The sequence below is a fragment of the Athene cunicularia genome (assembly GCF_003259725.1).
Source record: "Athene cunicularia isolate RWA chromosome 12 unlocalized genomic scaffold, athCun1 chr12_part1, whole genome shotgun sequence".
Classification (NCBI taxonomy): domain Eukaryota; kingdom Metazoa; phylum Chordata; class Aves; order Strigiformes; family Strigidae; genus Athene; species Athene cunicularia.
This window is the reverse complement of record NW_020799116.1, coordinates 60081-84347: the sequence shown is the minus strand read 5'-3', so window position 1 is coordinate 84347 and position 24267 is coordinate 60081. Positions and strand designations below refer to the sequence as shown.

The window sequence follows — 24267 nt, the reverse complement described above, 5'->3', positions numbered from 1 at the left end:
ACCATCTGTGTATCATGGTGTTTTGCAGCAGGTACACTGTTCTCTGTCCTAAACCATCTGTTCGCTTACCATTGAAATGAAAATCACCATCTTTACATAGGGCTCCAAGACTTCCCAACAAATCTTCCCAACTCCCCATCATGGTCCCATTCTCTGAATTCCCTGGCCTGTCACACCCATGTCACAGTTTAAGCAATGCCATGTTTATCTATGTGAAAAGTCCTCAGATACCTTTAAAAGCATCCTGCTGTAGTACTGCTCCTCTTTATGCCTTGAAACTTCTTGGTTGAATTGTCATCCCATTCACCCAGCTTCTCATCTGAGGTGCTTGCTTTTACACAGACTCTGAAAGTCAAATACTCTGAACTCCTTCACAGCTTAAAACAGTGGTGAAAAACGTGTTTTATCTTCTACGTGTAGAATGACCAACTCTTGACTACTGCAGAATCTGGACTGTTAGTTCAGTTTGTAGAGGACTTAGCAGGAGACAACTGTTTTTCTTTGCTGCAACATCTGAAACTTAGAAATTTATTTTTTATTTTCCAACAAATGAAAATAAATTATTTCAGATGTTCTAGAAATGAAGCAGCACTGTCTCCATTTTTGGTTGCCCTGAGACCAAAACCTGTGGGTATTTCTTTCTCCCTATGGTGGTGTTTTATGCGCGGGGTTGTGAGGAACTCGGAATCTAACTCCCAGTGCTGACTGATTCAAAGTGATCTGAGATGAAAACTAGACCCAGGAGAAGCAGAGACCAGGTTTTCTATATTTTAGGCTACAGCATATAGGAGTTTCCCTTAAACTTTGTCAAAACAGATACATTGTTCACATAGAGTGCTTTCATAAATTTTTCCCTTTTGGAAAATGTTTAATCTCACTCTATTTTCAGGTACTAACATGAATTATCAGTGTGGTCAGATCTCAGAGGTACAAATCAACAGAACATATCAGTGTACCCCAAATAAGCATCTGGCACAGTATTGTTTTCTCATCCAGATTCCACTTACATAGTCACTTTTCTGACTGTGACATATTTACTAATGTTTTTCGGGCTCTGAGTTCTGGATCGAGTTAGAAAAAGAGATAAATTTCACAAAAACTGTCTTACGATATGGCACATATCGGAGACTGGAGATAGGGGGTATGTTCCTGATTATTCTTTCTTTATTTATTTTTGGCAGTGTAACCTAGTCACTAAAACTTGGAACCAGAGTCTTTATGTTCTATTTTCATTTTATTGCCAGTTCGTTATTCCATACTTTCCATGGAAAATACACTAAGTTCAACATAATGAACAGCATGCTGCCCTGCAGGACTCTTAAGATGGAAGGGGAGTTGTCATTTCCTTGTACTAGCAGATCAGCTGCTTTATCAACAGCATGCAGCCAGGTCTGGGAACAAACCAGGGGAAAAATGCAGTGAAGCTAGGATCAGAAGGAAACCTGTCTAGATGACAACAGTAATATTCCCTATTAAAAAAAAAAACAGACCAAACCACCAACCAAAAAACAGAACAAAGTATTTTTGACCAGAGAGTTAACAAAGATCTCTCTTACCGCTGTCAGCATTATTCCAGCTGTTTGTGCTGCCAGAACCACAAAGGACTTCATACAGATTATACAATCTTTCTTGTTATCAACCAAAAGGTCCTTCACTCTTGAGGGCCATTTTCACAGATGGTCAGCCCTGGACTAAACTTCTCCCATAGAGACTTTCTAAAGCAGTGGTAGTTTGTGCTAAATGTGTCGTAGCCTCATGCCAAGATCGCCAGCATCATTTTGCTACTAGGAGAAAGTTGGAGAGTTTTAGATAGCAGGTCCCTTGAAAGTACAAGCTGAAAACTGAGCTGTCTGTTGCTCTCAGGCCAGCATATGCCTCTCCTGTCATTTGGTCATGGGGTATGAAAACATTGAAAAAATGCAATCGTCTTGTTCCTGCACCATTGTTACAGTGCTTCTTAGTGCTGGTGCTGCGAGGTTCAGCGACCTCAAGCAGCATGAGAGAGACTGTGTGAGAATGCTTCTCTCCCTCTCAAAGACCAGTCCGGGACAAAGCAGTGCCTAGTCTCTCGGGTTTTAAAGTTCCTGAGCTCCTGCAAGCTGGGTGTGCATAAATACCTCCCTATCAGAAAGGCAGGAAGGTTGGGCAGCTTTTGCTATCAGTTTTCGGAGCAAACTGAGGACATATGAAAGGAACTGACACTACTAAGAAACCTCTTATCTTCATGGTTGTCCCTCCAGCAGGGATTCCCTTTGGACTTGAAAGCACATATCAAGATTTGAGACTCAGCTACCCTGCAGCCTTGCCAGGAAAACAAACGGAGTTCCTGGAATTCTAAACTAACCAGGACCTTGTATCTGGCTTTTCTTTCCTGACGTTTGGGGGAAACATCAAGTGAACTGAATTTTCTTGCGTTTCAGAGATTCACCCAGTTGTTAAAGCAGAATATTTCCAGAAGGAGAGAAACAGAGCTTAACTGCTAAAATGTAGGGCTGAAGGAATCCTCAGTGACTCCCCCCTGTCTCCTAAAATGTCAGTTTCAGTTCCCAGATTAAAATTAGAGCTGGCTGCAGTTTTGCTTGGCTGGGGCTTTTTTAGTTGAAAAATCAGGCTTGGAATGATTAAAAATTGCATAGATTTGTGACATTTGGCTGGGATTAATCTACTAATTAATTCTGTCCCCCTCAATAATTCTGGAAAATTAAAACCATCTTAATTCTCCAATTTAAAAGTATGTTTTAGTTTTTTTTTTTTTTTTTTTTTTACACTTGCAAATGAAACAATCAGAAAAAATGTTGGAAACCACAGGATATTCATAGTGTTAGATTTTTTTTCTTGGACTTCACAGTTAGGCACACATACTTTATTTCTCTTATAGCAAATGAATCAGAGTTTTTCCTTAGAACTTCAATCAAATGGCAAGATAAATTGTTTGTCCAGCACAGTTTAAAATATGTTTTTACATTTTTGTCATCTCACTATATGTCACTCTTACTGTGGCCCTTTACCCTAAGCATGTTCACTGTGATGTGTTTTTTATTTCACTGCCATTGTCTGGATTTTTTAAGCCTGACAATATGAAAGCAGAGAGTTTAAAGGAAAGCTTTTGAGGTGCTCAGTTTTAGCTCACATATTGTCCTTATCTATTTAAGCACCAGAAGATTTGACTTCAAGGATTGTACTTTGTACAAATCTTTGTATAAAAGTACAAAGATAGTACAAATATTGTACTGTATCCAGTGCATTACTTCTGAAGGCATGTGTGCTAAGGAAGAGACCTTTTTGAGCTCTTCTAGCCATCTCTCAGAACTAAGAATGCAGTCTGACACCTGTAATGTAAGAGGGTCAACAAGCTTCACTGAGAAACTTCCAGCAGAAGCACCAAACTAGCTATTCTTGAATAGGTCCACCTGCCTAGAGGGCCCCTCAGGGAGATGTAGCAGGTTAATACCTGAGTTTTTGGCCCAGATTTACTAAATGTATTCAAGATATAAGGACCAACTGCCTAAAGAATAAAGAGGTGTTTGATTTGAGACAGCTGAGAATGGCTGGATGGAGACTGCTGAACACAGATCCAACCAACTATCACTTGTCTCAGTTCACCAGTATGTAGCTGCATTTCCTTTGAGAGTAAGTCTGTGGACATCCCTGTGATACTGGTAAAGCTGGTGTAGCATGAGTCAGACAGAGCACCAAAAGGTGTTCACTGATGATAGGTCTAAATCTCCTTGCTCTAGGCCTTTGAAGGATAGCATCTAATTAATCTAGCCAGTTACTCAAATGGGGGTGTCGTTTTAGAAGTTCTTTAAGAGGGGTCTTGGCAAAACAAGACAGTGCCTTTTAAATATGTTCTTCCATCCATTAACTCCAATTGGTCAATTAAGAAAAAATTAATTGTTACATGCTACTGAACAGCAACTCTTTAAGGCAGTTTTTACATTAACACCTCTTGGGTCGTGTAAAAGAAGAATTCTTGTAGCATAATTAAAAATGCGCTGTACGTTGTAAATAACTTTGGTAGGTGGCACAACAAACCATAAAGTACTAGATTAGATTCACATTTAAAATGCAATAGCGTTCTGTTGGTTTTGTCACAAATCTAATCTAGAAATATACCCTATATCATTGAGCAGTGGATTCTGGAAAGGCTGCAGAACTGTGATGTGCAATCTCTCATTCAATAAATCTTCTCAGTAAGACTTGGGGTAGGGGTGGGAGAGGAGAAGGCGTGCATAGAACACTCACTGACAGTAAAAGATATGACCGTTTCAACCCGCCTCATCTTGCCAGTCTGCAGCCTCATCACCCTGTCTGCAGTACATGCTTTTTTCTGTGTGGTGCTAGGAATGCTTAAATCACACCTGTATCACTTCTGTGTCCCGTAAGCATCACCTGCAATACACAGCAGACTCTCTTCTCTTGTGTAACCCCACTGAAATATATTTCTGGTTCATATAATGGAAACAGAGAAGACAAAGAAGTCTACCCAGGCTTAAAAGCCCTCAGGACATGAAGATGACCATATGTACACATTCCTCCCTCTCTGCACTGTAATTTGATCAGAAAAGTAGCCATCAGAATGGAGTCCAGCTGCCTATGAAGCCAGCATCTACTGAGGACTTGGGACCATTTCCTGGGAGGTATCTGGGACTGTGGTTCCTTGTAAACAAAGCCAGGGCTAGACCCGGCAGGTGGCTGCACAGTGGCAGCCCTCTGAGGCTGTGCCCGGGGAGCACATCGCCTTCCTGACTACCCGGACTGTCCCCTGCATCCCCAGCATGAGCCAGGACAAACAGCTCCATGGATATGAGGAAACAGGAGAGCAACCATGAAACTGCTGTAAAACTGATACCTAAATATGGACAGTGTATTAAAATCTCTCCTTCTTCAGCATCAATATGACATGATTGATACTGTCCAGAGACACTTCTCAAAGGTGCTTGTTTGAAAAGCTCCATCAAAGAGCATTTAGTAGCTATCTTTCTGTCTTTGATGTCTTGGAAAGACAATTCCCCACCCCTCTAGGGTGGCCCTCAGTGTGGGCAGCAGGGCGAGGGGGGGATTCTCCCCCTCTGCTCCGCTCTGGGAGACCCCCCTGCAGGGCTGGGTCCAGCTCGGGGGTACCAACAGCAGAAGGACACAGACCTGCTCAAGCGGGGCCAGAGGAGCCACGGAGATGCTGGGGGGCTGGAGCACCCCCTCTGAGGACAGGCTGGGAGAGTTGGGGGGTTCAGCTGGAGAAGAGAAGGCTCCAGGGAGACCTTAGAGCGGCCCCCCAGGGCTGAAAGGGGCTGCAGGAAAGGGGGGGGACACGACTCATCATCAGGGGGAGGGATAGAACGAGGGGGAACGGGGTTAAACGGACAGATAGTACAATTAGATGAGATCTAAGGCAGAAATTGTTCCCTGTGAGGGGGGTGAGGCCCTGGCACAGGCTGCCCAGAGAAGCTGTGGCTGCCCCTTCCCTGGCAGGGTTCAAGGCCAGGCTGGACAGGGCTTTGGGCAACCTGGGCTGGTGGAAGGTGGCCCTGCCTGGGGCAGGGGGTGGCACTAGTTGGGTTTAAGGTCCCTTCCAACCCAAACCATCCTGGGATTCTATATCTTGTGCCCAGACCTGAGCAGCAAGGGGTTATCTCCCGCAGACTGCTCCCTGTCTCTGAGCAGCTGGAAGTCCTGCATTAACTGCTATCACCTTCTAACTCCCTGTGGCAATTCAGACAATACTAAAGTAAACAGAAATAAAGACATGAGTCATGTCAGAGCTGGCTGTGGCTATTGTCAAGAATTTCAATAGGCTGTGCACAGCCTGAAGTCAGGGTATAGCACTGGGATCCCTTGCTGTGCAGTGAACTTACAAAACTTTCTTTCAGATTTATGCTGCTAAGTGCAACAACTGATGAAAGCTGCTGAGATTTTCTTTTCCGTCATGTTCACCGGATCACAAGTAAAAATGGCTCTTTTCCTTGTCTCTAAGCTCAATCCCTGATCAGTGCTTTGCTACACCATTTTTATGGGACTTCCTCTCATCTACAAGATCCAGAGCACAGCATGTGTTCCACATAAACACTATGTATAGATTTTATATATGTATAAGGTTTTTAGAATAATATATGTTTCTTGAAAAAACCCTGTCACAGTGTTTATGATTGCCATGTTTCTCCTTGGGTTAATAACTGTCAGCAGAATTCCGTAGAATAAACCCGTACAGGTCTTTGAGGGACCTGAGCTCCATTGGAAGGGCACTTCTGTGCTACCTCCATAATTAAGATTATCGCCAGCCCTGGGAAGCACTTGACATATAAAAAGGAAATTCTCTCTCGTGTAAAGCTTCCCTTCAGTGCTATGGGTACATGGTAACTTAGTGCAGGCACAGAGCAGGGATTTATGAGGCAGAGAACTAGGAACTGAGTGGAACCAGCAGCTAGGATTTGTTCATCTGAGAAACCAAAAAGAGGAAAGGATGGGAACATCTTTCCCAAAATAACTAACTGGAATTTAGGCTCACTTTGTAGCTGAGGGCTTAACTTTCCTCCCAAGTCCAGATGCCTTGAGAGCCTGCTTTGCAGAGGTTTGTCTCCAGGTCATCTGGAGTTAACTTGCTTCTACTTCAAATGCGGGGTAAAACAGCATGTACTGATGTTGGCAGCACTGCAATTAACTGTACACAGCAGTAAGCCAAAAGACAGTTTGAACAGTGTTGAAAATGGGGATCTTTTGGGGGTATCCTGACCATGCCTGTACTGAGCAGGTCTAGGTGGGACAAGCAGAAAAAAAGAGTATGAGCCGATTTTATCTTCTTGACAAAATTCTGCAGTTTTACTCTAAACAAGAAACTATGGTAACTGGGCTGCTCTTTGGGATGAGAACAGCATTGATATGTGCAGCATCTGGTCAAACATACTGCAGGGCAAAACTTGCTCTTCATGACATAACAAATGATGGGCCTTTCTTCTGCCTCTATCTTCTAGAAAATGCCAGAAACTTCTGGAAATTTGGTGCTGCTTCTCCTTTCACAAGTCCTCCTTGTGTATGAAGCTCTTTTGCTTCTCTCTAGAATTCTTAGCCCTCATTTGCTCTTTGCTGAGGCAGAAACAACCATAGCCTTATGGTTTCCTTGGGGCCAGAATTCAACTGAATTAACTGTCAATCGAAGGGGCAGGCTGCGTCTGTATTAAAAGCAATCAGGGGCTTTAGCTATACCTACTGCTGCTGCTGGATTTATTCAGGGAGTGAAAGGCTTCACGAGTTTCTAGTGGCCATTCTCTGTGCTTATCTGATGCTAAACCACAGCTGTATTTCTCAGAGCTGATCAAAATGGTGATCACTGCTGCATACCAGCACACTTTGGATGCTAAACCCCTGGTCATACCTGCTTGTACTACTTGCTCAGACTTTACCAAGGAGCCCTAATTCTTTTCTAGTTGGCAATTATGTTCTTTTTGAAAGAAAATTCTAATTGAGAGCAAAATAAAATGGAGGAGAATGGCGAGAAGAAATTGATGAAGAAACTCTGATTTATTCAATTGATTTGAAGAACAAAGAGGTGGCATCTTCAGCTCCTCATCCTGCTTTAATGGGTGCAGTTACATGAAGGTTTAATTCAGCTCACTCTGCAGGACTTCATAGAACAGCCCTGAACATTTGCTTCTGCCTTTGTATGCATCAGACTTCCACGTTGTGCCTCTGCTCTGAGTTGTGCCTCTGCTCTGAGTAACAGCCTGTAGGTTAACTGCCACTCTTACTGAGCCTCAGTTCAGCAAGTCCTTGTCAGATTTTTGAACATGTTAGAGATGCTGATAAACAGCAGAGCTGAATTCTGCACCAGTCTTTGATAATTCTCAAATCATACCATGTACCATTAACCTCATGAGTCCTCCCCAAATAAGCAACTCTGGCTTGCTTGCCCATCTGTCCTTCATGGCAGTGTCTGAGCACCTCTCACATGCTGCCACTTTGATAAGCTGAGCAGTATCACTGTATCAGGTTTTCTAAGAACCTTCTTTTTATTTGGAAACTTACTGGTCTTTTATGTAAATTAAAGCACTGTGAATTTCCTTGAGGTTATATAAATGACATTGATTCACAATTATAACAAAAGACATAGAATACACCTGTATATTTTTTACGGTTTTAAATATGACAACACTGATTGTCCTTTGCTGTTTGAGTGTGTGAACTATTTATACTGAAGCTTCCACTAAATAATTATCTCTAGACGTTGACCTTATCCTTCATATGCTGTGCCATACCACACTGTGCCTCTCTAAGGGTTGGTGATTTAATCTTATATAACATACGTGCTTCTCATTTGAAGGAGCAGAGAGAGCCAGGAATGTGACACCTTGGTTTTACTGGTTAAAAACATGTGCTATGTTGGAGGAAATTCACTGTAATGGTTTAAATTTCACATTAACCATAAAGATGTATGAAGGGCTGAGCAGCATGTTATTCAGACGCTTTTTAGGCAGAGAATTCAAAGATGTTTATTATGCTCAGCTTTTGTTAGGCTTTTTTTGTGTATGTGTTACAGAAGGGTAGGGAATAGGTGGTCATACAGACTGTCCCTGGCTGCAGTCTTGAAGCTTATCAGTGACTGATGACCTGCAGGGAGCAGAGAGGATATAATCACTTAAGTGGCATCATTTGATAGAACCAGTTGCTAAATCCAGTGGTAAGGCAAAGGGACAGCTAAATACTCATTGGAAGGAGAAGTAACTGTTCATTCCCTGGATTTTTCTCCTTTTAAAGGAATGGGATTTGCATTCTCTATGGCCCATCAACCACAGACAGTGGTTCTCTTGCTGTCTTACTATAATATGATTTTGTCACACATCTTGAAATGCGTTTGCGCTGATGTAGTCCTTGTGATCTTGCGTGTAGGCCTGGCAGAAGCCCAGACTGACTATGGCTATGCACAGAGACGACTGCTTACAAAGCTTTTAATGTAGCTGCTGACCCATGAAGCATCCTCTCCCATGCTAGCACTTTGGGTGCCGGCACTGTTGTATCAGTCCCTAAGCACCCGTGTGTTCCTGCTTCCATCTGGCCAAATGAAAGAAAAGGTATCACTTCCCTGACACACACAAATCATGGGGGTTTTCCTGACTTTCTACTAAAGACAACTTTTTCTCCATCTTCTTCTTGGGAATAAAACACATTTACAAAGAAACAGGATAGTGAAGAGGCGCTCAGCTTTCTTGATTGTACTAAAGCTGAGAAGGACCAGATAGGTGCCATATGTCCTGAAAAGCAGTGGAAAGTCAGCGCCTTGGGAGTAATTTACAGGCATGAGACTGCAATTCTAGAGACTTATTAGGAATTACCATGAGCCTTGGTATAATGGCACAAAGCACTGGAATCCCCACACTGGCCCCTAAGAATTCACTTGAGAGTCAAAGTCTGAGCAAGTCCTGCTGTTGGTTTAGTACAGTATTTAGACTGAGGTGCTTCTAGTATGTATGGATGACCATTTTATCTAGAACGATAGGGGAACGTACAGGTAACAGTAACACAGGCTTTTAGTTCATTTCTGATGAATATTCAGCATCACAGTGGGATTAGCTGTGGAACTGCAGGTATACTCCTTCTATTCCTCTCTTCTCCCTATCTTATTTCCTCTCTGGACTTTGAGCATCTTAGCAGAAAGAAGGATTGAGACTTAGCAAACCTGGTAAAACCAAATTATGGACTCTTAACAACTGATAGCTGTTGAGGGTCAAGGCAGTGCTATAGGTTACGGTGTCCTGTCCCCGAGGTGCGGCGCAGCTGTCTTTTGCTTTCAGCCTGAACAATTGATTTGTGTTGCTTTGCACTTTGTAGTGCAACTCTTCAGAGAAAAGGGGCTAGAAAGTGACTTTTCAAAAGCAAATTAAAATTGAATCTGATTCAGGCTATGTGGACTGGGGAAGATCAGGGGAATTTTGTCCAATTCCACTTATGTCCCATTAATTCTATGCTGTACAGAAGGCTAATGATGATCTATACTGTCATAGACCCGAATCAGAGTTTAATTATTAATACCAGATAGCTCAATTTTGGAGATACACAATAACTGCCCTTCAGGGGGCAATATTCCCAGTTCTATTCTGGCAATGGTAATTCTAAGTTAAGATATATTTCTAGAACACTTTTGTTATTGGACTTTTTCTATAAACGTGATTGCTTCTAATTAGAAATTATTGGTTTAAATCTACTCCACATGGTCTTTCCTTTTTAGCAAGAAAATTAAACAGTGAATCTTCTTATCTGTCAATTCCTGTAAGCCCCCCTCCCGCCCTGCTTTTCCCCAAACACACACAGTAGTAGAGGTTCCTGGATTATTATAATTTTTTATAGCACTCTCACATTCTGTTCTTTGAAATGTAATAAAAGAGTTGTACTGGGCCATTCATCAAAAATGTAGCAATTCCATAAGGTATCAGCAGATGCTAAATACCAGTGCTCTGCAGGTGAATGCACCGAAGAGAAGTTCATGGGCTCAAGTCACATGTATTGCAAGGGTTTAATCCAACACACTGGTGCTCTCAAATGGTTGAAATAAGCCTCGGGATAGGAGCAGGCTGGAGTTCAGAGTAATTTTTATCCCTGTGCAGTTGTGGTAGAGCTGTGTTTGATAGGTATTCATATCAGAAAGCTTAAGTCCATTGAGAGGTATCTTAGGCAGAACTGTTGTAGCAGGAAATAAAACATCCATATCCATACATCATGTATGCATGTGTGAACAGGTTCGTGTACACGTACTTGTACAATTTGCTTTGCTATACGATTAGACCTTATGCCATTTCTCCCAGTATATTATGCCATTGGATGTGTATTACCCATTCACAGTTTATCAAAGCTTTTCAGGCCTATCTTTGTCCAAAACATTCTGACAAATACAGCAAATAATAGCTCTCTCAGCAGCCATGTATGTATACTGCTGTCTGCCTGATGCTCTTCCCCTCCACCCCGGTTATCTTGATAAAGGGGTTGTTCAGGAGCCTAGCCTTCACTTCTCCCCCACCAGCAAAAACCGCATGCACAACAGGCAGCAGACTGAAAAATTATGTTCACGCCTTGACCTTGAGACTTCCTGAACCAGTTTGGATTGGCTCTCCCTTTGAAAAAACAGGCTTCCACAGGAAGTTCATAAATGGGCCCAAGTCACAGCAATTGACGTAGTTTTAATATTTTTAACTTGGTTCTTCAAGAACTACCTAAAATGGGCGGTGTTTCACGGACACAAAGAACTGGCCGGCTCCTCCAAGAGCGCACGTCAGTCGCTGGGCGCGAGGCAGACACGGACAGCAGCGGTGAGGAGGCGTCAGGCCCCGCTCAGGCAGGCCCGCGGAGCAGGAGCTGCCTCCTCAGGCCGCACCCTGCCCTGCCACAGCCCGGCGTCATGCTGCTGCTGCCCCCAACGCTGTGGGCGACCAGTACCGCCAGAGAGCTAAGCTGGGCCTGTGTCCCAGACCCCTCAGCTCCAGGCACATCTGGATCCACAACTTAAGCACTGATGCAGTCTCTGTCTAGCTCCCCTCCCCTGCCCCCACCAACTCTCCTCTCTCTCAGGAAGACAAAGCACTGTACATCATTATCAACTTAGAAATGGTTCAAGACTCCTTCAGAGGTGTTAAAGAAAAGTTCTTTTACTCCTCAAGTCTGAAATACTGAATGAGGATGTGTGAAATGCCCAGGGTTTGTTCCATTCACAGTGATGGGGGAGAGGACCAGAAAAAATAAATGTTGCAAAGAAACAGAAGTATTAAATCTTTAGAAGGAGAACAATGGATGAAAATGGACAGGGAAACCTTGCTTTTAAGATGTTTAACTTCTTCACACAGCCCTAACAAAATGCAGCTGCATTAAAGACATTCCTTTTCATTCATTTGCTTTGCATCTTGTTTTCTCATTACCTGTTTAACAGGAACTTAATGGAAAATACTCATTTACATCTCCGCACTCCACTGATTGTATGCTATAATCTGATGACAGATTCAAATTCAAAGGTCTCGAGTGCACTGCTCCTGTGTAACTACGAAAAGGATATTTTCTTGTTTGTAAATAATCTACTGAAATGGGATGAAAGATTGTTAGCAATGCACATGATTCAGACAGAGGTATTTAATTCATTTATAAAGCAGCTCTATCAAAGTGCCATAATGATAGGCTTTAAAGCAGCTTTTAATTGTCTAGTCTGATTAGTTCATGATCTGGGATTTTCTGGTTTAAATTGATGTAACTCAAAAGAGAAATTATATATAGAGTGTTGCTTTAAGAAATTGACAGGAACGACAAAATAAAGCAGAACCCCTTCCATGAAGAGGCTCTCTTTTCATTCACTCGGGAAGTCAGAAACCTTTCTTAGTGAAGAACAAAGCAAGCTCTCCCCGCCACCCCAATACACAAAAATTAGATCTATTGGATAAACCAAGTATTTTTAAATGTTCTTTGGTTTGTATCTGTAAACCATAGGACCCATATCCACTGGACTTATTAGTATACTTTTACAAGGTAGCAAGTTAATCTGGTGTCTTTTTTTCACTGGTAAGACTTATCTTGTATTCTTCCAATCTTTCTTGTAAACATTTCCTGAAAGGGGTGTAAGCCAATATGAAAGATCTGCCTACGATACCTAGCAGGGGAGGCCTTGCCTGTTTGGCCAAGGCTAGCAGGTCTTACAAAATAATTTATTACAGTACCTTTCTGTTTCCTGGTCTGTGGTTTGCTGCTTGTTCTCAAAGCCAGTGAAGCTGCTCATATCCACATAACCGTCATTCTCATTAGCAGCAGATAATGCCCTGCTGGGATCTTCAAAAAACTCAGTAAAAGTTCCTGTTCTGGTGGATCTTCGAGGAGGAATTTGTATGTTTTCATAGTCAGAGCTCATAGCGGGAATGTTCTCATAGTCAGATGTGTCAGCATTTGGAAAAGAAATAGACCTAGGTTTTGTTAGTGGGAGTGGCATAAAAGGAGGTCTGGACCTGTCCTCAAAGGACTCCACCCTTGACACGCTCCTGCTGAAGGACTTGGGCGTTCCTTTTCTTTTACCATCCTTATAGAAAAGAACAGCTGAGGGAGACTCAGATGCACGGAGTTTCCCCACATGTGATTTTAGTTGAGGTGAGCTACTTAAGCTCCTCCTGTCCAGCTCCATCAGCCTCGGAGGCCCATGGTAGCTAGACTCTGATGAGGACCTTGAAGAGGAAACATTAACATCTACATGGACTTTATTTTCAGTTTTCTTCTTGAATTTTAGAGTGAGGAACCTCTTAAAAGAAGATTTCTTTTTCTTGGAATACTTATCAGGTGAGTCATTCTCTATCAAAAGTGAAGGGGAACTTTTAGTGATCGGCTTTTTGGTGATGTAGGCAAGTTCAAAAGGAGGTGGTATATCAACAACTGAGGACGGAGTGGATATACCACATGATGAAAGATGATTTCTCTGTGAAAAACTACCTGAGGAACCATTGACACAAGGCAAAGATAAGTTGTCTTCTGTCCTTTTTATTCTACCATCATCCAGAACGCAGCCATCGCTTTCTCTGTAAACAGAGACAGGTATCTCTCTCCCTTCGACAGAGTAGGATCGGGGATATAAAATGAAACGTCTTGACTTGGTTGGTAATGGTCTGTTGGCTTCCATTGGTTTTCCTTCCACTGAAAATAAATTATTGCTTAAAACTGTCCCAGAGCCATTGTGGGAAGATGGTAAATCAGTTTCAGGTCCAATCTCTTCTGGAACTGTTTCTGGGACATAGCCCGGCATTTTCCCAGAGAGTGAACGTGTTCTAGTGACTATGCTTTTACGATCAATGGGCAGTAGGTTGTTTTCACCATCCATGCCTAATTCATCCCTTTTACTGTGATCAGCTCCTAAATCAGTCTGTCCATCAGGAGCAATTTCATTTTCTGCAGGAAGCACATAAGGGTCATCTAGGGAGTCACTGCTAGTTTCTCTGTCCTCCGATTCTTCAGGCACAATGACCACTTCAGGGACTGCTAGATTTTCATGCAAGATATATTTGGTCCCACATTCTACATTCCTTTTGCCATGCTTACAGATTTCTAACTCTTCCTCAAGTGGGACCTGCTGAGGTAGACTTGGGACACTTCCACTGGGGATGTTTGCTTCCACCTCATTGTCTTCAAGTTGCAGCTCATCTGACTTAGAGGTTTCCACAGTACTTTCACTATGCTCTTCAACAGTCACATCTTCTAGCTCTGGCTCCACCCCTGAACTACCAGGTAGGCTATTAGAGATCACACCATCTTCATCCAGATTGGTCCCTTCTGTTGGAAGATTCTCATCTGAAGGTTCCATGAGTATTTCCTCACCACATTCATTCTCACAAGGAGTAATTTGACAGCCATCATCCATATTCTCTCCAGTCACAATTTCTTCCTCCCCTTTCCCAGAGTCTTTGCTTGCTTCACAGGCTACCTCTGATGTTTTCTCCTCACCTCTCCTCTCAGTGATCTGGCAACCATCACTGGCATTTTCTGTGTTTGTATTATTGTGCTCATCTGGATCTGCTTCCTCCTCTTCAGCTGCTGCTTGATGGATGGACTCTCCTAAACCACTTTCAGCACTGGGTTCATCTTCACATGGTTCTAAGCCAGGAGCTGTTTCTTCGCTGGCCTCATTAGGCATGTCAGGGCTTGCACAGTCATCATTTTCTAACTTCCCTTCCATGTTCAAATCAAACTCTGCATGAGCACTGTGGTCACCACCATGTGCTAGACACTTATCTCCCTTTTCTAAAATCTCAGGCAGTTCCTCCTCCTCTTGCCTTGCCTTCTCACAGTCTGGTATTGATTCATCTGTGGGTAGTGGCATTACAATGGTATCTGTATAGATATCGCCCATTAGTTCCTCATCTCTATTCAAAACATTACCACTGTCAGTCTTACAATCACTATTGTCCTTAACCAGTTCCAGGTTGTTAGAAGTTTCCTCCTTGTTTCTGGTTTCACTACCATCGCCTACAACATCCTCATCTTCACTTACATTCTTAGAAGCATCATTATCCCCATCAAGGGCATCTGAGGACTCCTCACAAAGTGCTTCAGACTGGTTGCAGTCTCTGCTTGACTCTTCAGAGTCTGGTTCCATGGGTTCAGCAATTTCTGAAGAGTTACGGTGTGCATCTTCAGTGCCTTCTTGATTATTAGTATCCTCATCATTAGCAATGTTATACTCTTCCTTCTCTATTTCTTCTGGAGTTTCTGAGACTTCATTTTCCACAGAGGAATCTAGGTTCTGATCATGCTCATCTTCCAAGTCATTACAGTCGTTGCTGGTCAGCTGAGCTTCAGGAACTACAATGTATTTGTTATCTGCCTCAGATTCCAGGCAATCAGCGTTGCATTGGTCTCCTTCATACAGCTCTCCCTCAAGACATAGCAGTTTCCCATTTGAGCATTTATTTAAGTTATTGTTGGTATAAACACTGGATTTGCCCTCAGTGTTAGCTGAGAATTTTGGCTTGGGAGCAATAGGTGGTTTGGGACCCCTAGACATAGAGTTTGGGTTCTGAAGAATATCAGCCCTTGGCAGTGAAGGAGAAAATTTGGAGACAGCTACTGGAGAAAGATGACCGATAATCTTTGGTTTCGGTGCTAGTGGTGGCTTTGTGATTTCTGGAGAAAAGAGAGAAAAGGCATATTAGTCATCTTGGTTTCTTATTGAACCCAGCAGAATATATCCTACAGTAGACTTTATCTTATACCAGTGACTTCTAATGCAGGAGTCCAGCCAATAAAAGCCTCAGCTCTGAAAAGAGATCTGAAGGAGGAAAGCATATGCACTGCACTTCCATGGGACACAGTTTAAGATCAAAACCCAACTGAACTGAACTAGATGCAGCCCTAGCACACCTGGGAGAGAAAGATATATAGCTGTAGAGCCAAGGGTGTATTATACACAGACACCCACAGACGGGTAACCCTCCCCGCACTCAGAAGTACTAATGACATGAGAGACCTTTGATTCATCCCTGGCAATCTGTTTGGCCTAAGATTAAGTATGAACACTTGGATTCAGTGATGCTGAAGTGTTTCACTGCAGTGAAAGAAATGCCTTTCAGCCATAGTAGCTGTTCTTATAAGACAGTACAAACACTCCGTAGCAATGATTTTAATTTCAATATGTATTTTGCAGAATTTCAGCACTGAACAAAATTAGTTCTACCAACAGATCAAGGTTTAACTCAACCCAGCCAAACTGAAGTGAAGACTTGGTGCCCAGCCACACAGTCTTCACATCTGCCATTACCATGGTACCAAAATATGGACTTACATTTTGTTTGTCCAACAACATCATCATGAGGGATAAGACAGTTTGCTAAAAGCTTGGCTCATACTTTGATTATGCAGCTGGGCTATAATGCACTGAATGAAGTACTTCAACCCCAAACATGAAAAGAGTTATGGGTCTGAACTTCAGTTCAATTATCAGTGTACAGCTTCTTCAATTCTTTATTTAGTCAAAAGATCCTCCATGCTCCTGCCAGGACCCCTTGCAGGTACAATCTTCTCTGAACATCAAAATACACTTTAAAAAAGTGAATTGTCTTGCAAAATATGGCTAGCCGAAGCGCTGACATACACGTAGGGGAATTCAAGCAGATTGACAGTAAACTAGATTGAAGCTAGATGAATTAAGTCATATATGGCCATTTCACTCAAAGTACAGTTTGCATGCCACAGCCATTTCCAGCTGTCTTGGTCCTGAAATTAATATTCTTTAAATAACTAAATGAAATGCTGAAAGGCTGCATAAATAGGCAACAATAGGGATCCTCCCTCACAAGATTTTAGATGAGATTAAATATGTGGTGTGAAGAAGCCAGTGCACCAAACGGTTACAGATGGTTATGAGAAGGGTTTTGCTCCTACTAATGTTTCCTGGACATCAATAGGTAATTGCATGGTTAATCAATCAGAAATCTCTAATTCTTTTTAAATTTTAATTAACACATTTTAGTGCAAAAAGGGGAGCTTTTAACTGTAAGGAAAAGCACAGGACAAATTATTTCACCATGAGAGAGACAGGAACAATTCTTTGTGCAAAATCTTCATGCCCTACATGCAGGAAATAAGGGACCAGCACCTCAGGAGACACCATAGTTCCTATGCAAAATCCCATCCTAAATCATGGTATAAGTTTCAGGAAGTGTGGCTAATGTGCTGTTATATTTTGAGTATTTTGGAATGCAAACTTTTGACATCTGGAAGTGGAGACAATTAAAATTCAGCTGTGCACCATACTGAGAATAATATAATACCGAATGATGAGACACCAGAGAGATTTTAATCTAAGTTAAAACCTGAGTCAGTGATCTCAGTTCAGTTTGGAAGGAGTGAAAAGTCTGTTCTAATCAGGCACCTTATCACATACACTGATTAACAGTTATTCTGTATCTGGGGTTTTATCCAGTCCAGCTTCACATGTGGAAGACTTAAAACAACTTGTGGAAAAGGAGGGAGAGAGAACTGCATATTTGCCAGTCTCCAGCACCGCAGTGTGTGCTCCCGTTTCACAGTATCCTCTGCTGCTGTGAGCTGCAGGGCATCTGTTAATTAATGAAATCACAGAATGGGCAGCTGATCTTTTCCTCCCGATTATTTCAGCAATGTTATGTGCCAAACATTCACCGTTACTTCGGTTGCAGCCAGAAGCAAGTCTGCAGCAGTTGAAGGCTGCAGAGTGCTGAAAACTCTTGCCACTTAAAAACAGGGAGGGAATGGAACTGTATAGAGTATCTTGTAAGCCTGGCTCCCCAGCCAGATCTACCTTTTCAACTTTTAAATCAGTTATTGCAATGAATGAACATCCTAAACTGGTAGTAAAACACATGAAATTTTTTATCAGCTAAAACCGAGTCCTTACACCTTTCCCACCAGAAATCAGCAATGGACCCCTTATCACCATAATGAGGCATTTTTATGACTAAATCCAAGAAAGAAACATCACTTTGGAGGTATTATATCACTTCCTGCAGTGTCTGACTTTTCCTAGGAATGTCTGTTCACAAGTAGGACACAAATACATCTTCTCTATTCCTGGGATATGACAAGGCTTGAGCAGTCTCTGCTTTATCATCCTTGTTCTTGTCAGACAGGGTCTGTACTGAAACACTGAATAATGAGAAAAAGGCTGGACTGTAGAGAACGCCAGGATCTCCCAAGCTTCATCTTATAAACAAATTTGAAATAAATAATGTCATGAACTCATTTCCTTTATGTAAAATAACCATGCATACATCCACTTAAAAAAATATAGCTTAAACACAGTTACATGCTTTCACTCCAGTGATAATTTTCTACAGCAAAAGGAATCAAATAATCTTGAGCTTTTCCTTCTGCTAACTTCAGTAACACTGCTAGTGGAAGAGAACTTATGGTAATGGACCTGTTCATAATATGGTAATAACAGGCATTGTGATGTCCTACTCTTACCCACTTGTGCCAGCTACTGGTCACTACTAATTCCTTTCCTAACTGCTCTCTCTGTGTGTTGATCCGGCCTTTCACGAGGCTCCTTAAACAATTTTCCTTCTTTTTTTTTTTTTTTTTTTTTTTTGGAGGTGGGGACCTATGGGAGAAGTACAAGTGTTTGTTTAAAACATAACCCAAACAATTACTTAAAAGAAAGAACCACTGTTTGCCTTTTATCACCACAATTTCATTCTGCTTCAATTTCTGCTTCCTTTGCTGTCTGAGCCACTTGAAAGATTCTGGCTGTAACTTCTAGATGGACAAAAACAACATTGCACCATAAGGAATGTGTATGTTCACAAATAAATGTGCATGTTTATTTTAGGATGTGTTTTATGTTGGAGGGAGACACACCCACCTTGTGCTTAAAAGGAAACTCTTGGGGAATAGGAATTTCTTTAGCCTGCTCCTCCCCTTATTGTTCAATGCTTCCTTGTACTGACAAGGACAGCTTCCTCTCCTTACCCACCTTCCTTCAGGCAGACCTGCATTTCAGCAGGGTTTCATTCCTGCCATGGCCCATATGAGATCACATTATTCCCCTCCAAGTTTCTAAGCAGTAAACAGTAGCCCAGCAGCTCTTCCGGAATGGCAACCAACCCATACAGCCTTCACTGTTCAGGTGGTTCTTTGAAACAGTAAACATTTTGTAGTGGGTTATTGCCTGAAACATTGCAACTTTTAGTGTTCTCCAGATTTAGGAATTAGCCTAGAATTTAATTAAGGCTTGTAAGGGACCATCTCTACCAACAGCACCACACCCCGCAACAAGCAGCTGGTTTCGGATGACGACCTGATTAAAACACTGAGGTTTCACATTTGCAGGGGCATTTGTAGATACGTCCCAGGCCCACGGTCTCTGATGGTGGACCAAGAAATTACTTAGCTCCACAGTGCAAATACTAGTTCCAGCCTTGGCTGGTGCCACTATCCAATTCAGGCATCTCTTAAGATGCTGAAAGTAAGTTTTTCTGACCAACAGACTTTTGTGGATCTATGTTTTCTTCATGCCTTTTGCATTAATTCAGCTCAGACGTGTCAAAATGGGAGACACTGAGGACAGAGGACGGAAATGCACTGTGTAGTTCAGGGATCTGCACAGCTTTCAGATGGAAGTGACAGTGCAGGTGTAGGGACCACACTGCAGCAGTGGGCTGAGACTGCACCAGAGCTAGAATCCCAGTGGAAACCAGTGGACACAAGTCCTGTCTGTCACTGCTTCTGCCCAGGAAGAAGGGATTGAAACCCACAGATGGAAAGTCCCTGAGGAACAGGAGGTAGAGGGAGAATATGCAGACAAGGGCATCAGAAGGTCTCATTCAGCTCTGATCAAGAGCTGTATGATTTCACTCAGCTATATCAGAATAAAGTTAAAACTTGTCTTCTAGAAGGCTTTGGTCTGAAGTTAGCAAAAGGTGGACTATATATACCTTAGTGTCATCCTTATCTTATTCCTGTAATGAATTGCTCATTTATGAAGTAAAACCCTATTTCCGGCTAGTGCTGCCTGGCTTCTATCTCCAGCATTTTTTAATTGTCCATTGGCTTAAAGACCCTTCTATTATTCAGTATTTCTTGAGGGAAGACATACACTTCCTTACAGTTATGTCTTGGTACATTCTCTTTAGTAAACTGAGCAAATGAACTCATTAAGTCTTTGCAGTTGGACAGTTTCACCTTTCCAGAAGTTTTGTCTTTTGGATTTTTTTCTGAACCTTTTCCAATTTTCCAGTAGCCCCTATAAAATACATGGGGCAGACCTATGGGAAGAATTCGACAGTGAAACTGTTGATGCTGTCTGTAGAGTTCAGTGCTTTCTTAGACCCAGTTCTTACTATTCTCCATTAGCTTGTTACTGCATCAGGCTGACTTGATTGTCCATTACAGCCTCTAAATTGTTCCCAAGGCTGTGTTGCCTGTTTGTTGTCTATAAAGTGATAGCTTTATAATATGCATTAAGTGTCATTTATTTGAATGGATCAAACTTAATAATCCAGATCTGTTTATAAAACTGCCCTGCCTACTTTGTTAATTACCCTTTCACCAATATTTACATCATAAAGTGAGCTTTGTCACCTGATAATTTTCTATTTGCTTTCCTACCAAGGAAAATGTTGGACAGTATCAACATGCTCCTGGTCCCAGCATTACAGATACTACCACTTGATAATGTTACAGAGCTAACTGCCACAGAGACTCACCACTGCCGATTAGCTGGTCCTCAGTCTAATTACCCAGACTTTATTCCTGTTATATAAATGCTTTTTCCTTAAATCAGAATGCGCTACTAAAGTACTACACAGACATCAGCGTGTGTCTTCGCATCTATACAGGTGCCTTTATCAAGCAAATCTGCAAGTTCTTCCAAAGCCTGGGATCAGACTCCTCATTTGAAGCAAGCAAAGTCCCACTATTGAGGAAATGAGATAAGCAACCTTAAGAATAGCAGTAAATAGAGGAACTCATTTACATGTCACTTGCCAAAACACTATTAGAGACATAAAAATTACTTGGACCTGGAAGGATAGAAGTTATTTCACGGTAGCATTTATATTTTATGAACTAGGCAACAAAGAACCTATCCCGTATCAGCAGCCATCACGTTCACGCTCCCTCTCACATCATAGTGAGCTGTTACTGTTGACAAAAGCCACGTGTGCTAAACCCAGAAACTCATGGAAGCAGTGCGACTGCACTGTGCAGGCATAGGCAGAAGTTCCACACCTCAGCTACCAAAACAACGCCAAGCTCTTACAGAGCAGGAATTCTGTACCTCTGTCTATTGCAGCTTGTCTAATACATGGTTTGTATTTTGGTTGTGGTGCTTACTCCTTAGAGAAGAAACTGTTCTGAGAGAACGGCAGACAGCTTCCTATCAGAGTAACAAATGGAACAGACAGTTCTTCTTTGCAGATGAAGAGCTGATTTTGGACCTGGCCAGAACATGGGCACCAACCACTGTAGTAATGCTGCCAGAAATGTAAGGCAAGCCAATCACAGACTCTCTAAAACTCATTTATTACATTTCCAGTACAGGAAGCTGTAGGTTCCAACCTGTAATTACAATTCTGCCAGCTGTCCAAGTCAGACAGTGAGGGTGTGTTTGAGCTGCCTATGTAGATAAGCCATTTTAATGTCATTCTGAATTAAGTACCCAGCATAAACTGTGTAACCTGCTTCAATATGTTAGAGATTAAATAGATGAGGTAGCATGATTCACAAGGAAAATATATTCCCTTTGAGGGGCTCAGCCCATAAAACATCAGTGCTGTCACTGGTAGGACCTCAGGATGTACTGTAAATAACCAAGATGTCATTAATTTTGTAATATTTGCTGCAAAAGTAGCTCTCTGTTTTATAGCATGTAAATGCATCACTTATTTCACACCGTCAGAGAAAAGTTTGAAATGACAAGTTAAGTAAGAAAACAGTTGTATGAGAGTCACTTGAAATGGGAAACGTATTTAGACTACGATTTTCTAGTGATGTAGGAGTGCAAGTCTTCCTTTCAAATTGGACCTCAGTCCAGATTTAAGTATCAGTTCCCACTTTGACTTGAACAGGAATTAGATACTTAAGTGTCTTCTGCGAATTCGGGCTTTAGGCACTTGGGATCTGAGGTACTGTTCAAAACCAGCAGGTCACTGGCTCCTAAATGAAAATGGTATTTCAGCTTCTGCATAAATCTGATACTTCTGAAAAACATCTATCTTCTCTTGTAAGTTCTTCAAATGTGCGATCAAAAGTACTCTATATATAGTAAGAAGGTTCCACTAGTGTGAAGACAGACCTGTAGTCAGTAGTAACTATCCCAAATCTTAACTGAAATATTAACAGCTGAGCTGTCAGAGCACATCCCACTCTGCAGAAATAAAATGCTGTTCTGAATCCACCCTGTATGATTAGGTCAATACATTATGACTCTGGGATATCAGATCGATAGCTTACAAATTTCTCTTGCTATATAACTTCACTGCAGCCATGTGTAAATATAGTATAACATCGTAACATCCCACAGAGAAACACTGCTGGGGAAAGAGAAAAATCTAAAGACAATATAATCAGAAAAAATCTTGATCCTGAAAATTCTCCAGCATTTTCAGTGTCCATAGCAGACTGTACATACAAGTCTTGGTAGGGCTGGGGGGCCTGACTGTGAAAAACTACATGTACATGACAAATAATCTTGATTCTGAACTACTCTTTTTAGTGTGGCAGTGATTGTGATGATTCCAATTTGGCTGTGATTTCACAACAGGAAGTTCACACTGCAGCAGACAGCTTACATTCACCTGTTGTTTCACATATTGCTTCCTTGGGGCTGGAGACGTTGGTTACAGTTCTCTGACAGGTACACATGGCAGCTTTTCCTCTATCACTTTCAGTAGCAGCTGAAAGAATATACAGTCTGTTTACATGTCTTAACAACCTGGAATCTAACATCTGTATATTCTCCTATGGGCAGCATCATTTCAGCACCTGGCAAACAAATTGGCACTGGGAGGCTGGAAGGGCCTACGCCTGAGGCTGGGAGCGGGGGTCTGTCTCTTGTCTCCTACCACAGATTTCCGGTGACCTTGGGTGGATTGCTTCATCTTTCTTTTCATATCAGTTCCACATCTCTGAGGATAATCCGTATCTCCCTTCCTGTTTTCTGTCTCTCGTTATTTTAACTTCTGTGGGATCAAGGCTGCCACAGATGCCTGCACATATGACCCTGCATACTGGTGCTGTAAGACAGAGACTGCTAATGCTGGTCCCTGAGCTGTGCCCATTCCTAAATGCCCCTCTCCTTCAGTCAGTAGGAAGTTCTGCTTTGCACTGGTGGGAAAGACATTCCTTGCATTGTGTGAATGTACAAAACAAAGGCTGAGAAGGGATATGAGCACTCTATAAATACAACCTGGAGGTAAACACCACAGGAGGAAAGAACTATTTTTAAGCAAAAGGACAATGTAATTACAAGAATAAATGGCGATGAATCTGGTCTGGAAACTAGAAGAACTAGCAGTGGTAGGAGGTTCTCAGTTTTGTGAGAGGCATAGCAGAAGAGCTACCTAAAAAGTTTTGGGTTAAGAAATGATTTGATGTATTAATAAAAGGAGTAATACAGCCTTGTGTTCTGTAACAATGGGTACTGCTTTTGGTAGTGAAGGTAGTCCCAATCAGTCCTACATTCCTGAAAAATTAAAACTGCTAATAAAATTTAAGTCTTTACAAGTGGATTCATCTGATATTCCTTACACTGCACTTCCAGTGACAACAGGATGAGATTAGAGCTGGTCTATTTTAAATAATGGAGAGATGAAGAAAGAGAGGTTGGAGCATCATGGCTAAAGCAATTTCAGCTGGCTGACCTAACTTGCAAGTGAGTTTGTCTCCTGAGAGGGACAGAGTCTGGTCCAGACAGGATCAGAAAAGAGAATGAAAATGTCACCACTTTTTGGGTGGGAGAGTCTCACTGCCCACTCCAAGGGGAAAGCGAACCTTTTGCTTTCAGCCCAGAGGAGTGGTACGAGATAACTGATAGAACAGCAGAGGGCTGGGTTTGACCTAAGAGATCCTTTCCGATCCTGTGTTCCTGTGCTTTGGCAAACAATGATTCACAGTTTCCCAACATATGACAGTTGTAGGGCAAGGTAGCTAGCGGCTAAATCTCTGGGCTTCAGGATGTACCAGTGCAAGTGAAATGCCCAGCAACCAGCAACATTCACCTTCTGGAGCAAGGAAACGGTGGAAAAAATTTAGGGCAAACACAAAGCATGTTTCTCTTCCTCTTTAGATATA

The 24267-nt window shown here is 42.1% G+C and overlaps 1 protein-coding gene across 2 annotated transcripts in view; it reads right to left on the bottom strand.

Moving 5' to 3' along the window:
- Nucleotides 1-23069, bottom strand: part of FGD5 (FYVE, RhoGEF and PH domain containing 5) — a 100872-nt gene extending 77803 nt beyond the window's left edge. The window contains exons 1-3 of one of the 2 annotated variants that reach the window (XM_026857830.1): nucleotides 23040-23069; nucleotides 22773-22871; nucleotides 12681-15621 (exon numbers count right to left, since the gene is read on the bottom strand). In XM_026857830.1, the coding sequence (XP_026713631.1) occupies nucleotides 12681-15621; nucleotides 22773-22839 (3008 nt within the window). In that variant the 5' untranslated portion in view covers nucleotides 22840-22871; nucleotides 23040-23069. The remainder of the gene's footprint in view (nucleotides 1-12680; nucleotides 15622-22772; nucleotides 22872-23039) is intronic. The other variant, XM_026857829.1, reaches the window with a different exon arrangement.
- Nucleotides 23070-24267: the final 1198 nt, after the last annotated feature.